The sequence below is a fragment of the Oncorhynchus mykiss genome, chromosome 17, assembly GCF_013265735.2.
Source record: "Oncorhynchus mykiss isolate Arlee chromosome 17, USDA_OmykA_1.1, whole genome shotgun sequence".
Lineage (NCBI taxonomy): Eukaryota > Metazoa > Chordata > Actinopteri > Salmoniformes > Salmonidae > Oncorhynchus > Oncorhynchus mykiss.
Genome location: NC_048581.1, coordinates 32,284,294 through 32,297,168, shown reverse-complemented (window position 1 = coordinate 32,297,168; position 12,875 = coordinate 32,284,294). Strand labels below are relative to the sequence as shown.

Here is a 12,875-nt window from a genome sequence, read left to right as displayed (position 1 = left end):
TTGCCCTCTTGAGTTTGCCATATTGCCTATAGCTATCCAATCCTCTCAGATCTCCACAAGTGCATAGATAGTAGGGGCTAGAGGCCGATTTGGGATTAGGTGATACACCCACGTACACTCACCCTGGGTTGTAGAGCATTACTGTGGAGAGGTTCTCACATGATTTGTTGAGATCGGTCATAGACGGACTAAAGGAGGAGAGCAGTCCACTCTGGGAAAAATTTCCAACACACAACAAAGTTCAACAACATGACCATTGACCTCATGATGACTCATTGGTCAAGTCGACTGCATCCTAAAAGGCTTACAGTAAACGTGCCCTTCCACTAGATGGTTATTTCAAATCAAAGTTCATTGGTCGCGTACACAGATGTTATTGCAGGTGCAGCAAAATGCTTGGCTACATGAGTAATAAGCTATTCGAGTCATGACTAGAGGTCGACCGATTATGATTTTTAAACGCCGATACCGATTATTGGAGGACCAAAAAAAAGTTGATACCGGTTAAATCGGACGATTTTTATATATATATATGTAATAATGACAATTAGAACAATACTGAATGAACAAAACACTTTTATTTTAACTTAATATAATACATCAATAAAATCAATTTAGTCTCAAATAAATAATGAAACATGTTCGATTTGGTTTAAATAATGCAAAAACAAAGTGTTGGAGAAAAAAGTAAAAGTGCAATATGTGCTATGTAAAAAGCTAACGTTTAAGTTCCTTGCTCAGAACATGAGAACATATGAAAGCTGGTGGTTCCTTTTAACATGATACTTCAATATTCCCAGGTAAGAAGTTTTAGGTTGTAGTTATTATAGGACTATTTCTCTCTATACTATTTGTATTTCATATACCTTTGACTATTGGATGTTCTAATAGGTACTTTAGTATTGCCAGCCTAATCTCGAGAGTTGATAGGCTTGAAGTCATAAACAGCGTAAGAGCTGCTGGCAAACGCAGTAAAGTGCTGTTTGAATGAATGCTTACGAGCCTGCTGCTGACTACCACCGCTCAGTCAGACTGCTCTATTAAATAATAGACTTAATTATAATAACACACAGAATTACGAGCCTTTGGTCATTAATATGGTCAAATTCGGAAACTATAATTTCGAAAACAAAACGTTTATTCTTTCAGTGAAATACGGAACCGTTCCGTATTTTATCGAACGGGTGGCATCCATAAGTCTAAATATTGCTGTTACATTGCACAACCTTCAATGTTATGCCATAATTACGTAAAATTCTGGCAAATTAGTTCGCAACGAGCCAGGCGGCCCAAACTGTTGCATATACCCTGACGCTGCGTGCAATGAACGCAAGAGAAGTGACACAATTTCCCTAGTTAATATTGCCTGGTACCATGCATTTATTTTAACTAAATATGCAGGTTTAAAAAATATACTTCTGTGTATTGATTTTAAGAAAGGCATTGATGTTTATGGTTAGGTACATTTCTGCAACGATTGTGCTTTTTCACAAATGCGCTTTTGCTAAATCATCCCCCGTTTGGCGGTCTTTGTTAGGAAGAAATAGTCCAGGCGGCCCAAACTGCTGCATATATCCTGACTCTGTTGCATAGAACGCAAGAGAAGTGACACAATTTACCTACTTAAAAAGAAATCCATGTTAGCAGGCAATATTAACTAAAATATGCAGGTTTAAAAATATATACTTGTGTATTGATTTTAAGAAGGCGTTGACGTTTATGGTTAGGCACACATTGGTGCAACGACAGTGCTTTTTTTTACAAATGCGCTTGTTAAATCACCCGTTTGGCGAAGTAGGCTGTGATTCAATGATAAATGAACAGGTTATATGCAATGCAGGACAAGCTAGATAAACTAGTAATATAATCAACCATGTGTAGTTAACTACTGATTATGTTAAGATTTATTATTTTTTATAAAATATATGTTTAATGCTAGCTAGAACCTTACCTTGGCTCCTTGCTGCACTCGCATAACAGGTAGTCAGCCTGCCACACAGTCTAGTTGTGGAGTGCAATGTAAATCGGCCATGATCGGTGTCCAAAAATGCAGATTACCGATTGTTATGAAAACTTGAAATCGGCCCCGAAGTAAATCGGCCATTCCGATTAATCGGTCGACCTCTAGTCATGGCTTACTTGATTTAAACCCTTGGGGAGCATAGATCATCCACATAATAATAATAATATTATAACAACTGAATAATACCGCAACTAATAAGCTTCTTTAAAAGGCCTTTGAGAGAAAGTGCCTTTGGTGTTACCTTCCTCTTTTCCCTTAGTTTAGCTGCCTCTTTAGGGTGGTTGAAACGGAACATGTTGGTTCTCCCCAGTAGGACAACAGCACCTATCAAACACAATAGAACAATAAACATTGAATAAAGGTAATAAGGGAGAAAAAATACTTCTAAAATGACTAGAGATTAGTAAATGTGGGATTGGACATTCACAGAACAATCATTGTGTTGGCTGCCGGGAACACACTGTCGTACACGTCGATCCAGAGCATCCCAAACATGCTCAATCTGTGACATGTCTGGTGAGTATGCGGGAACTGGGTCATTTTCAGCTTCCAGGAATTGTGTACAGATCCTTGTGACATTATCATGCTGAAATGAGGTGATGGCGGCAGATGAATGGCACGACAACAGGCCTCAGGATCTCGTCACGGTATCGCTGTACATTAAAATTGCCGTCAATAAAATGCAATTGTGTTTGTTGTCCATACCATATCCCCACCATGGGGCACTCTGTTCACAACATTGACATCAGCAAACCGCTCGCCCACACGAGACCATACACGTGGTCTGGGGATATGAGGCCGGTTAGACGTACTGCCAAATGCTCTAAAATAATATTGGAGTAGCATCTACAGATGGAAAATCCAGACAATCCAAATAATGTGCGACCAAAAGCGCATACCTTGGTTTAGTGGGGAGGCTTCTGTCACTTGCACTCCATTCACAGAGCACTGGGCCCCATTGAGTGGAACCAGGGTGACGGTGCCAGTCTGGTTCGCAAACATGCAGTGTTCACTCTCCAGGTCCAGCCCATGGAGAACTACAGAGAAGAGAGGATGAGAGGGAAAGACAGTGTGTGTGTGTGCACACATATATTACCATTATGAATTGTTTCTTTGTCCCGATTTGTAGCAAAGTATGACAGCGGATAGAGTATGTAACAGAGGCCACTCACCAATGTCCTGAACAGTCGACGCATCGTCTCGACCAACATATGTCCTGCCCTCCTGGGACAAAAATGAAAGCGATACAGTATATCAAGTCCATGTAAATTATATTTAAGTTTAATAGGAGGACATATTAACTTGTGAATCAATCTGAGAGAAAAAAAACTAATTGTAAAAATAACTAAAAATAATCAAATCAACTGTGACTGACCTTTAGATGGTAGAGGATGATGCCAGTACTTAGGAGGTCGTCGTCGATACCAATTAGATGAGGCAACTCCGAATCGAGGACGACACCGATTCCCTCTTTCCTCAGGGCAAGGGTTTCTTCCTGTAAATACGAGATCAATGGAGGACAGATATTGTCAATCATTAGGAATTCATTGAGGTTTCTGACTTAGTCAATTAAATGTCACAGCTGACTATAATAAAAAAATGTATATAACCAGAGTGATTCTGTGAGCTAAATTGAATTAGACATTTTATACAAATATATACCAACTCACCTTGAGAATATTCTGAGTTTCATTCCACTTGTTAGTCCACTCCTTGGTTAACTCCAACACCTATGACAGAAATAGCACAAAAAAATTGTATTGAATTTCAAAGATGAGATCACATCACTAACTTGCTGAAAATGGTTGACCTGTTCGTTTATTGATTTGAGGAATAACACACCGCACTTGCAAAGTGTCGATAGCTTATTTCGGGTAATCAGGTTTATTTTTTACTCTAAAAAGGAACAATCCACATGGCCTTACTCTGGCTTCATTCTGGTGTAGTTTCTCCTCCATACTCAGAGCAGTGGGTGAATCCAGAAGTGCAATCTGAAAAGGATGAAAACCAGCCAACAATCAACACATTATTGAATCACACCTCAATACTCTAAGTCAGTGCGATCTAGTTAGATTAGATGGGACATTTAAAACACAACAACAAGGTCATAGGCCAGTAGCTGGAAAGGTGGACATGTTACATTTCAATAACACATAATGTTCTAGTTATGCATTATAAAAATGTGCCCATAAATTAACAAAATAAATGTTTGCTATACCCATTTGTGTACAATAACAGTTTTTTACATAATTTGTAAGGCAGTGTATTGAAGAGCTGTTTTGTTTATGAAATAAATACACTTGAAGGGCCAGAGAAAATGTTGTAGTGGACAGGATAGTTGAGCACACACACACACAAAAAACAATTTAGATCAGTGTGACAAATCCCCCACCTGATTTCCCTGGACCAAAAGGGCCTTCAGCCGGGCGATTTCAGCCCTGAGCTCTCGGATGAGCTTGACGTTGAAGTCCTCGTTGATAGTGGGCTTGTTGATGATATTCTTGGCGCGGTTGGCGTAGCGCAGAGTGCTCAGCGTCTCGCCGTAGTTGACGTCAGCAGGTGAAATGGCTGCAGCAAACAAGAGCAAAACATCTTTGAAACCTTTGTCGTACTACAAAACACTTTTACATTTGCCGTGTTCTAATGCTGTATCTTTGACTGCAAACATATCACAGGTATTTAGTTTATGGCCACTCGCCACACTTAAGCGTCTTATACATAAAGGTCAGCCTTAACAAGTGTTTAGAAAGCCATGTTCTCAAATTCTAGCACCAAGTACACTGGACTAGGAACCCAGAAATGTCTGCAAAGCACATTCATGCTTCCTGCTGTGGTAAAATTGTAAAAATATTGGGGTCCCTAATGTTTTTTGGCAAAGACTGCAGATCTCGAGGTAACCTCCCCATCCCGCCCCCCCTGAGCTGAAGAGCCTAATCACATTCTGCGCATGATAGGACTGCCAGAGTTAAATCAGTTAACTTTGTGTGATTTTAGTGTGTTGAAAATACCCTGAAAACATCCAAAATACAGCTAAAATGTACAATGACATGTAAAAACATGTTGACTGTAGCAAAGTTTCCATCCAATTGGAAAAATATTTTAATGAGAATATTCTAAAATCCTCAAACAAAATATGAGAAGTTTTACACCAGGGGTGTGTTTCCACCAAACAAACTTCTTGCAGATAAATGTCACGACTTCCGCCGAAGTTGGTGCCTCCTTGTTCAGGCGGCGTTCTAGCTGCCACCGATCAACTTTTCGTTTTCCATTTGTCTCATCTTGATTGTACACACCTGCTTCCCATTTAGTTATAATTTATTCCCTATTTAACCCTCTGGTTCCCACATGGTTTTGTGTGTGATTGTTCTTTGTTTGGTGTTTTACTTCTGTGAGCTGGTGTGTTTCCCTGCGTGGAATTGTTGGTTGTTTCTTTTCAAGTAAAGTACATATTTTACTCAGTTCTGTGTCCTGCGCCTGACTCCATCCTACCGCTGCACACTGACACATGACAATAAAAGTCAGTGCATGCTGACGTAGTGCACACAAAATTCACTTTTTCGCTTAAGTTTTCATGCACTGAATAAAAATCTAAAAGTTCAATACATTTCCAACTCACGGATAGTTTTGTCACAAAAACTGTGGCATTAAATATCAAATGTGCTTACTCTGGTCTTGCAGTTAAATAGCAAATGTGCACATTTTTGAGCAGATGGTCTTAAACTATAGGATAGTCTACCTGTGTTTAGTTTAAATCAAAGCACATATTTTGCCTAGTGGAACATGCTGTTTTGGCCACATGAGAAAAAAATTATATTTTGCACAATCATGCTAAAATCTCCTAAGTTTTTTTTGTTGTCTTAAAAGTAAAGTTATACTATCATATTAGATGATATCTTGCAGACATTGATTAAGCTTTGATAGCCTGTTCTCTATGAGTAAAGCAGAGACTGCGCTTAAAGTAGAGAATCCCGCACATGTGCAGAAGCTTCGGGACCTTTAGCTGTCGGGAAGAAGGGCCCAGAAAAGTCAGATCCGCAGCAATGCCGTTGTTTTATCCCAGTAAGAAGCATGGCTGGCTCAGGATCTAATCTAGAGATATATTCATGAGAATCCAGGATTCCCCTTATATACTGAAGTGGACAGGTAAAAACCAGGATTCAGAGTCCGGTGTATTTGGGGCTTTTCAAGGGGAGGATTGGAAACATTTGATTAAATGCAAAACATTTTGCATTATTAAGGACTCACTAGCGATCATAATGGTCTTAGAGTTGCCTCCCAGGCTGTCTTTGAGGAGCCACGTTAGCACAGAGTCTCTGTAAGGCACAAACACCTGCTTCTTCTTCAAGTTGGTGTTCACTCCGTCCTGGCTCAGGTCCGCTGGACCAAGACAGGGAAAAGATTTCAGATCAACCAATAAGAAAAATAATTGGCACTTCAGGCAGGCTAGAGCAAACACTCAAAGTATTTGATAGATTTCAAATTGTATTTGAATCCAGGTCTGATCAATAGGTAAATCAACAGAGAAGAAAACTCACGACTCTGCATACTCAGTAGAAGTAAGACATTGGCAGATGTTGCCAGATAAGGGTTTTTATTCCATACAAAAAATATATTATTATACGACTTTAATGAATATGTCCTCGTATCTGCTGTCTCATTGATATTACAGTTGGTATAACAGTTACCCACCTAGAGCGGAGATGACGTTGCCCAGAGTGACCAGTGACTTGTTGATGTTGCCGCCCTCCTTGAGCCGGACTCCCGTGGCACAGGTGGCGTCCGCTCTCTCGCTGCCCGCCAAGTCCACCAGGTGGATTTGACTGATTGTCTCGCAGGGCATCTCCGCGTCAAACTTAGCCTGGAGAGGAAGGAGAAAACGCGTAAAAAAACTTGAAGTCTGATGAAGACCTTTGAGTCGAAATGTTGCACTTAAACTGTGGGTGCGATCTATTTTTCCTAGAATGGTTAAGTGCCTCACACAGATGCTATTAGTGGCAACCCCTTTAATGGCATTGATTGGCTAGGAGTCCACTCACTTGGCAACTGAATCAGTCCCTAACTAACAAACAAGGACAACTACTCTGCGGCCCTTGTGCACTGGAGTTGAGAATTCCTGGAGTAGCGGTAGCATTAGCTCGCCTAGAGGCCCACCTGGGTGAAGTTGATGGTGAAGATGGCGTGCGAGCGGCTGCTGGTGTCGTTCATGCCCGTGGCGGCTGTGGTGCGGTTGATGTTGCCCGCCTCCATCAGCTCCTCCACGTCATGATAGTTCTGCACCAAGTGCTTGGACAGGTCTGGGGTCAGATTGGATTAACACATTAGTTCATAATATGGAGAGACAGACATCCACTGTTTTAATTAGAGCTCGACCGATTAATTAGGGCCGATTTCATAACAAATTGGTAAACTCCATTTTGGACACAGATTACGGACAATTAAATTGCATTCCACAAGGAAACTGCATGGAAGGTTGACCACCTGTTACGCAAGTACAGCATGGAGCCAAGGTAAGTTGCTAGCTAGCATTAAACTTATCTTATAAAAAACAATCAATCTTCACACAATCACTAGTTAACCTAGTAATATCATCAACCATGTGTAGTTAACTACCTTGTCCTGCATTGTATATAATCAATGCGTTGCCTGTTAATTTATCATCGGATCACAGCCTACTTCGCCAAACGGGTGATGATTTATCAAAAACGCATTCGCAAAAAAAGCACAATCGTTGCACGAATGTACCTAACCATAAACATCAATGCCTTTCTTAAAATCAATACATAGAAGTATTTTTTTAAACCTACATATTTAGTTAAATAAATTCATGTTAGCAGGCAACATTAACTAGGGAAATTGTGTCACTTCTATTGCGTTCATCGCAGTGTCAGGGTATACGCATCAGTTTGGGCTGCCTAGCTCATTGCGAACTAATTTGCCTGAATTTTACATAATTATGACATAACATTGAAGGTTGTGCAATGTAACAGCAATATTTAGACTTAGTGTTGCCACCCGTTCGATAAAATACGGAACGGTTGTGTATTTCACTGAAAGAATAAACGTTTTGTTTTTGAAATGATAATTTACGGATTTTACCATATTAATGACCAAAGGCTCGTATTTCTGTGTTTATTATATTATAATTAAGTCTGATTTTATACTTGACTGAGCAGTCTGACAGCGGTGGTAGGCAGCAGCAAGCTCGTAAGCATTCATTCAAACTTTACTGCGTTTGCTAGCAGCTCTTAGCAATGCTTGAAGCACAGCGCTGTTTATGACTTCAAGCCTATCAACTCCTGAGATTAAAGTGCGTTTTAGAACATCCAATAGTCAAAGGTATATGAAATACAAATGGTATAGAGAAAACTAGTCGGTGCGTCATAATTCCTATAATAACTACAACCTAAAACTTCTTAACTGCGAATATTGAAGAACTGAGAATATTGAACCACCAGCTTTCATGTTCTGAGAAAGGAACATAAACATCAGCTTTTTTTACATGGCACATATTGCACTTTTACTTTCTTCTCCAACACTGTTTTTGCATTATTTAAACCAAATTGAGCATGTTTCATTATTTATTTGAGATTTTATGTATATATTAAGTTAAAATTAAAAAGTGTTAATTCAGTATGGTTGTAATTGTTATATTTTTATTATTATAAACAAAAAATAAAAATAATAATAAATCAAATTGTGCAATTAATCTGTATAGGTTTTTTTTGGTCCTCCAATAACTGGTATCGGCGTTGAAAAATCCTAATCGGTCGACCTCTAGTTTTAATGAGTTTGGGAGCCATCGTTCTAGCTGAGACAGGTCTGGGGTCAGATTGGATTAACACAGGGAGTTCATATACAGAGATATCCACTGTTATAATTAGTTTGGGAGCATCATTCTGCCTTACAGACAGGTGTGGGATCAGTCTTAGAATGAATAGAGAAAATACAGTATGGAAGACCAAATTAGGTCCCTTATGTCCATATTGATTATGATCCAAAAATTATAATGTCTTACCTTCCACGTAGGGTCCATCTTTTGGGTGCTCCCTCACCCTCAGGTTGTAGGTTTCGGTAGACTTCCTCCTGAGCAGGTCCCTGACACGTTCATTGTAGATCTCCAGGTAGCTGATGACAATGAGAGGATAAAGAGGTCATTCAGAGGTCAAGTTTAGCCTGATGACATCTACCAATTATTATTATTAAAGGGACCCTTTTTGTCATCTCTTGGATGAGGTACAAATTGCTGGAACGTCTATTGATCATGTGCAATCCCTTTTTAATATATTTAAAAAGTGTTCACTGAGCCACCATTGAAAAGGAAAGATCCACCCATTTTGAATGTTATATAGTTTTTGTGCATCTCTGAACGATGTTCTATCAATTCCCGGGGTCATTTAATGTTTTCATGTGTATTGGACCTATTGCCGTTCAAACAGGTAGAAATACAGCCAGTGTATGACGAGTTTCACATCATATGATGCAAAACGCGTCACACAAGCTGTGACAACGTGTTTTGAAAGTTATATCATCTTGAAATCTTTATTGCTGACATGTTCAACATTTTGGGACAGTATCAACAGTGGATTAATGCAACAAATAGCAAAATATTGTTTGAGTGGATTATTCCTTTAAGCTTCTTAATTAATTCTTCCAAAAATTCCAGGGAATAACAACGGACACAGTTTTCTTACCTGACCTCGGTGCGGAAGGAGGCCTCATCCCAACGAGTCATCCCAGCAATCCGGCTGAACAGACCCTCACATATCCGTGGAATGAGACCAGCATCTCCCTGATGAAAAATAAATCCATAGAGCAAACGCTTAATCAAACACAGAAGTTAAGTTCACGATAAGTCTGACAACGATCGACTACTGAACAGGCTCTACTGGACTGAGAAAACATGTTGATATGTTACAGAACAGTTCTTTAAAATAATCCATTACTCATTACAGGAAGACTCTAAATATGTCACATTTGGCTTTAGTCTTTCTCCAAAACAGAGTCCACAGAGAAAACTGACACTATGAACTTTGTACTTTCCCCTAATCACTTTCACCTAGACTTGTGAAAGCAAAACTGGACTGTCGGAGCCTTCGTTCGTTACTGTGATATTTGCTTAGGGTCTCCACGACTGACTGAAGTCCCAATAGTCTGATAACAAAAACAGCCCAGTTGAGTAAGCAAATGTTGTGGAAAGTTCCAGAAATGTCATAAACAAAGTAGACCCGATTCCTTATCTCCAAGTCAGAGGCATGATCGTTGTACATTATGCAGTACCAGTCAAAAGTTTGGACACACCTACTCATTCAAGGTATTTTCTTTATTTTTCCTATTTTCTACATGCTTTTCCAACAGTCTTGGAGGAGTTCCCACATATGCTGAGCACTTGTTGACTGCTTTTCCTTCCCTCTGCAGTCCAACTCATCCCAAACCATCTCAGTTGGGTTGAAGTGGGTGATTGGTGAATCAGATGACCTGACCTCCACACTCTCCTTCTTGGTCAAATAGCCCTTACACAGCCTGGACGTGTGCTTTGGGTCATTATCCTGTTGAAAAACAAATGATAGTGGGTCTAAGCGCAAACCAGATAGGATGGCGCATTGTTGCAGAATGCTGTGGTAGCCATGCTGGTTAAGTGTGTCTTGAATTCTAAATAAATCACTGACAGTGTCACCAGCAAAGCACCACTATACCACCTCCTCCTCCATGCTTCACAGTGGGAAATACACATGCGGAGATCATCAGTTCACCTACTCTGCGTCTCACAAAGACACAGCGGTTGGAACCAAAAATCGCAAATTTGGACTTATCAGACCAAAGGACAGATTTCCACCAGTCTAATGTCAATTGCTCGTGTTTCTTGGCCCAAGCAAGTCTCTTCTTATTGGTGTCCTTTAGTAGTGGTTTCTTCGCAGCAATTCAACCATGAAGGCCTGATTCACGCAGTGTCCTCTGAACAGTTGATGTTGAGATGTGTCTGCTACTTGAACTCCAAAGCATTTATTTGGGCTGCAATCTGAGGTGCAGTTAACTCTAATGAACTTATCCTCTGCAGCAGATCTGGGTATTCCTTTCCTGTGGCGGTCCACATGAGAGACAGTTTCATCATAGTTCTTAATGGATTTTGCAACTGCACTTGAAGAAACCTTCAAAGTTCTTGAAATGTTCCATATGGACTGACCTTTGGGTCATAAAGTAATGATGGACTGTTGTTTCTCTTTGCTCATTTGAGCTGTTCTTGCCATAATATGGACTTGGTATTTTACCAAATAGGGCTCCTCTGTATACCACCCCTACCTTGTCACAACACAACTGATTGGCTCAAACAAATGAACTTTTAAGAAGGTACACCTATTAATTGAAATGCATCCCAGGTGACTGACTACCTTATGAAGCTGGTTGAAAGAATGCCAAGAGTGTGCAAAGCTGTCATCAAGGCCAAGGGCGGCTACTTTGAAGAATCTCAAATATAAAATCTATTTTGATTTGTTTAACACTTTTTTTGGTTACTACATGATTCCATAGGTGTTATTTCATAGTTGATGTCTTCACCATTATTCTACAATGTAGAAAATAGTCACAAAAAAATAAACTGGAATGAGTAGTGACTGTTTTTTTGACTGGTACTGTATATTTAAACATTCCACAACGTTGTGCCCTGCTGAACACAGCCCAGTCTTTGATTTGGGAATCCAGGACCGGTATTCATAAAGCGTCTCAGAGTAGGAGTGGTTTTTTAGATAATTATGAATAAGATCATATAGACAAGGGGGACCTGATCCGAGATCAGCACTCCTACTCCGATATGTTTTATGACCACAGGCCAAGAAAGGGAATGTTCGTCTCACTGGATTTCCCATCATGGTGTAGGACTTCCCCGAGCCAGTCTGGCCGTAGGCGAAGATGCAGGCGTTATAGCCTTGGAACGCAGCCTTGAGGACATCTGAGCCCAGGTCTTTGAACACCTACAAAGGAAGAGGGCAAACATGGCCTTGTTCAAAAAGGTGAAATGTTCAGAGCGTTGGCAAATTGGAATGTAGCTGATATGACTCACAATGACAGGGACTCATTTGTTCCAAACAGTACATTTAGATCTGAATGGTCTGTAAAGTTGCGGCAACCTGAACAGGCCCCAGATCTAACTAGCTAAAACAGATCTCACTTTAAGCAGTCAGTGAAAGAAAGAAACTAGCCAATACAGCACAAACTCAAAAATATGGAATTTAAGCATGCAAAATGTTAACATATTTATAAGAGTTAACTCATAGGCTGTGTTACTGTTGATACTGCACTGACATTATGCCAAGGGTGAAAGTAAGCCAGTTGAACATGAACCTTTCACAATAATTAAAACAAAGATTCCAAGAAAACTGTATCATTACCGCATTGTCACCCACCTGAAAAATTAGCAAATGGACTTGAAAACGTGTGGAATACGTTCTAAAATGCAATGCAGTTGGGCAATAACACATTTTGCAAAGACAGAAGAGTGGCTGTGACCGAGATGCACGTGGACAGACGCAGCAATTCAGGCTACAAGTGTAAGCCTGACCAAAAATGATCACTGAATGTCATTCATGGTGTTGTTTTGTTACAGATGTCTCTTTCCATTATTCTAATGGCGGGTGCACAGTATACATTCAGGAATTATTTTAGAGTAGCGGAACGTGCGCAGGTAACCAGGCTTACAAGAGCGTTGTCATCCAATTGTTTGATAATCAGATGAAAACATAATGACTGGTTATCTTAATGCCACGTTAAAAATAAATACATTCAAATGAAACAACCGGTTCTTTACCAATTGGCCCACAGAGGTCTTAAGTCATTCTGTTTAGGCCTCCAAAAACAAAAT

At 39.9% G+C, this 12,875-nt stretch overlaps 1 protein-coding gene across 14 annotated transcripts in view; it reads right to left on the bottom strand.

Moving 5' to 3' along the window:
- LOC110493739 (kinesin-like protein KIF16B) overlaps positions 1–12,875 on the bottom strand; it is a 30,960-nt gene that overhangs the window by 15,471 nt on the left and 2,614 nt on the right. For all 14 annotated transcript variants that reach the window (XM_036949740.1, XM_021568183.2, XM_021568184.2 and 11 more), the window contains exons 4-17: positions 11,872–11,988; positions 9,715–9,812; positions 9,039–9,148; positions 7,175–7,317; positions 6,713–6,881; positions 6,269–6,400; positions 4,416–4,591; positions 3,949–4,014; positions 3,694–3,753; positions 3,399–3,518; positions 3,196–3,247; positions 2,923–3,060; positions 2,265–2,347; positions 123–211 (exon numbers count right to left, since the gene is read on the bottom strand). In XM_036949740.1, coding sequence (XP_036805635.1) covers positions 123–211; positions 2,265–2,347; positions 2,923–3,060; positions 3,196–3,247; positions 3,399–3,518; positions 3,694–3,753; positions 3,949–4,014; positions 4,416–4,591; positions 6,269–6,400; positions 6,713–6,881; positions 7,175–7,317; positions 9,039–9,148; positions 9,715–9,812; positions 11,872–11,988 — 1,553 coding nt within the window. The remainder of the gene's footprint in view (positions 1–122; positions 212–2,264; positions 2,348–2,922; positions 3,061–3,195; positions 3,248–3,398; positions 3,519–3,693; positions 3,754–3,948; positions 4,015–4,415; positions 4,592–6,268; positions 6,401–6,712; positions 6,882–7,174; positions 7,318–9,038; positions 9,149–9,714; positions 9,813–11,871; positions 11,989–12,875) is intronic.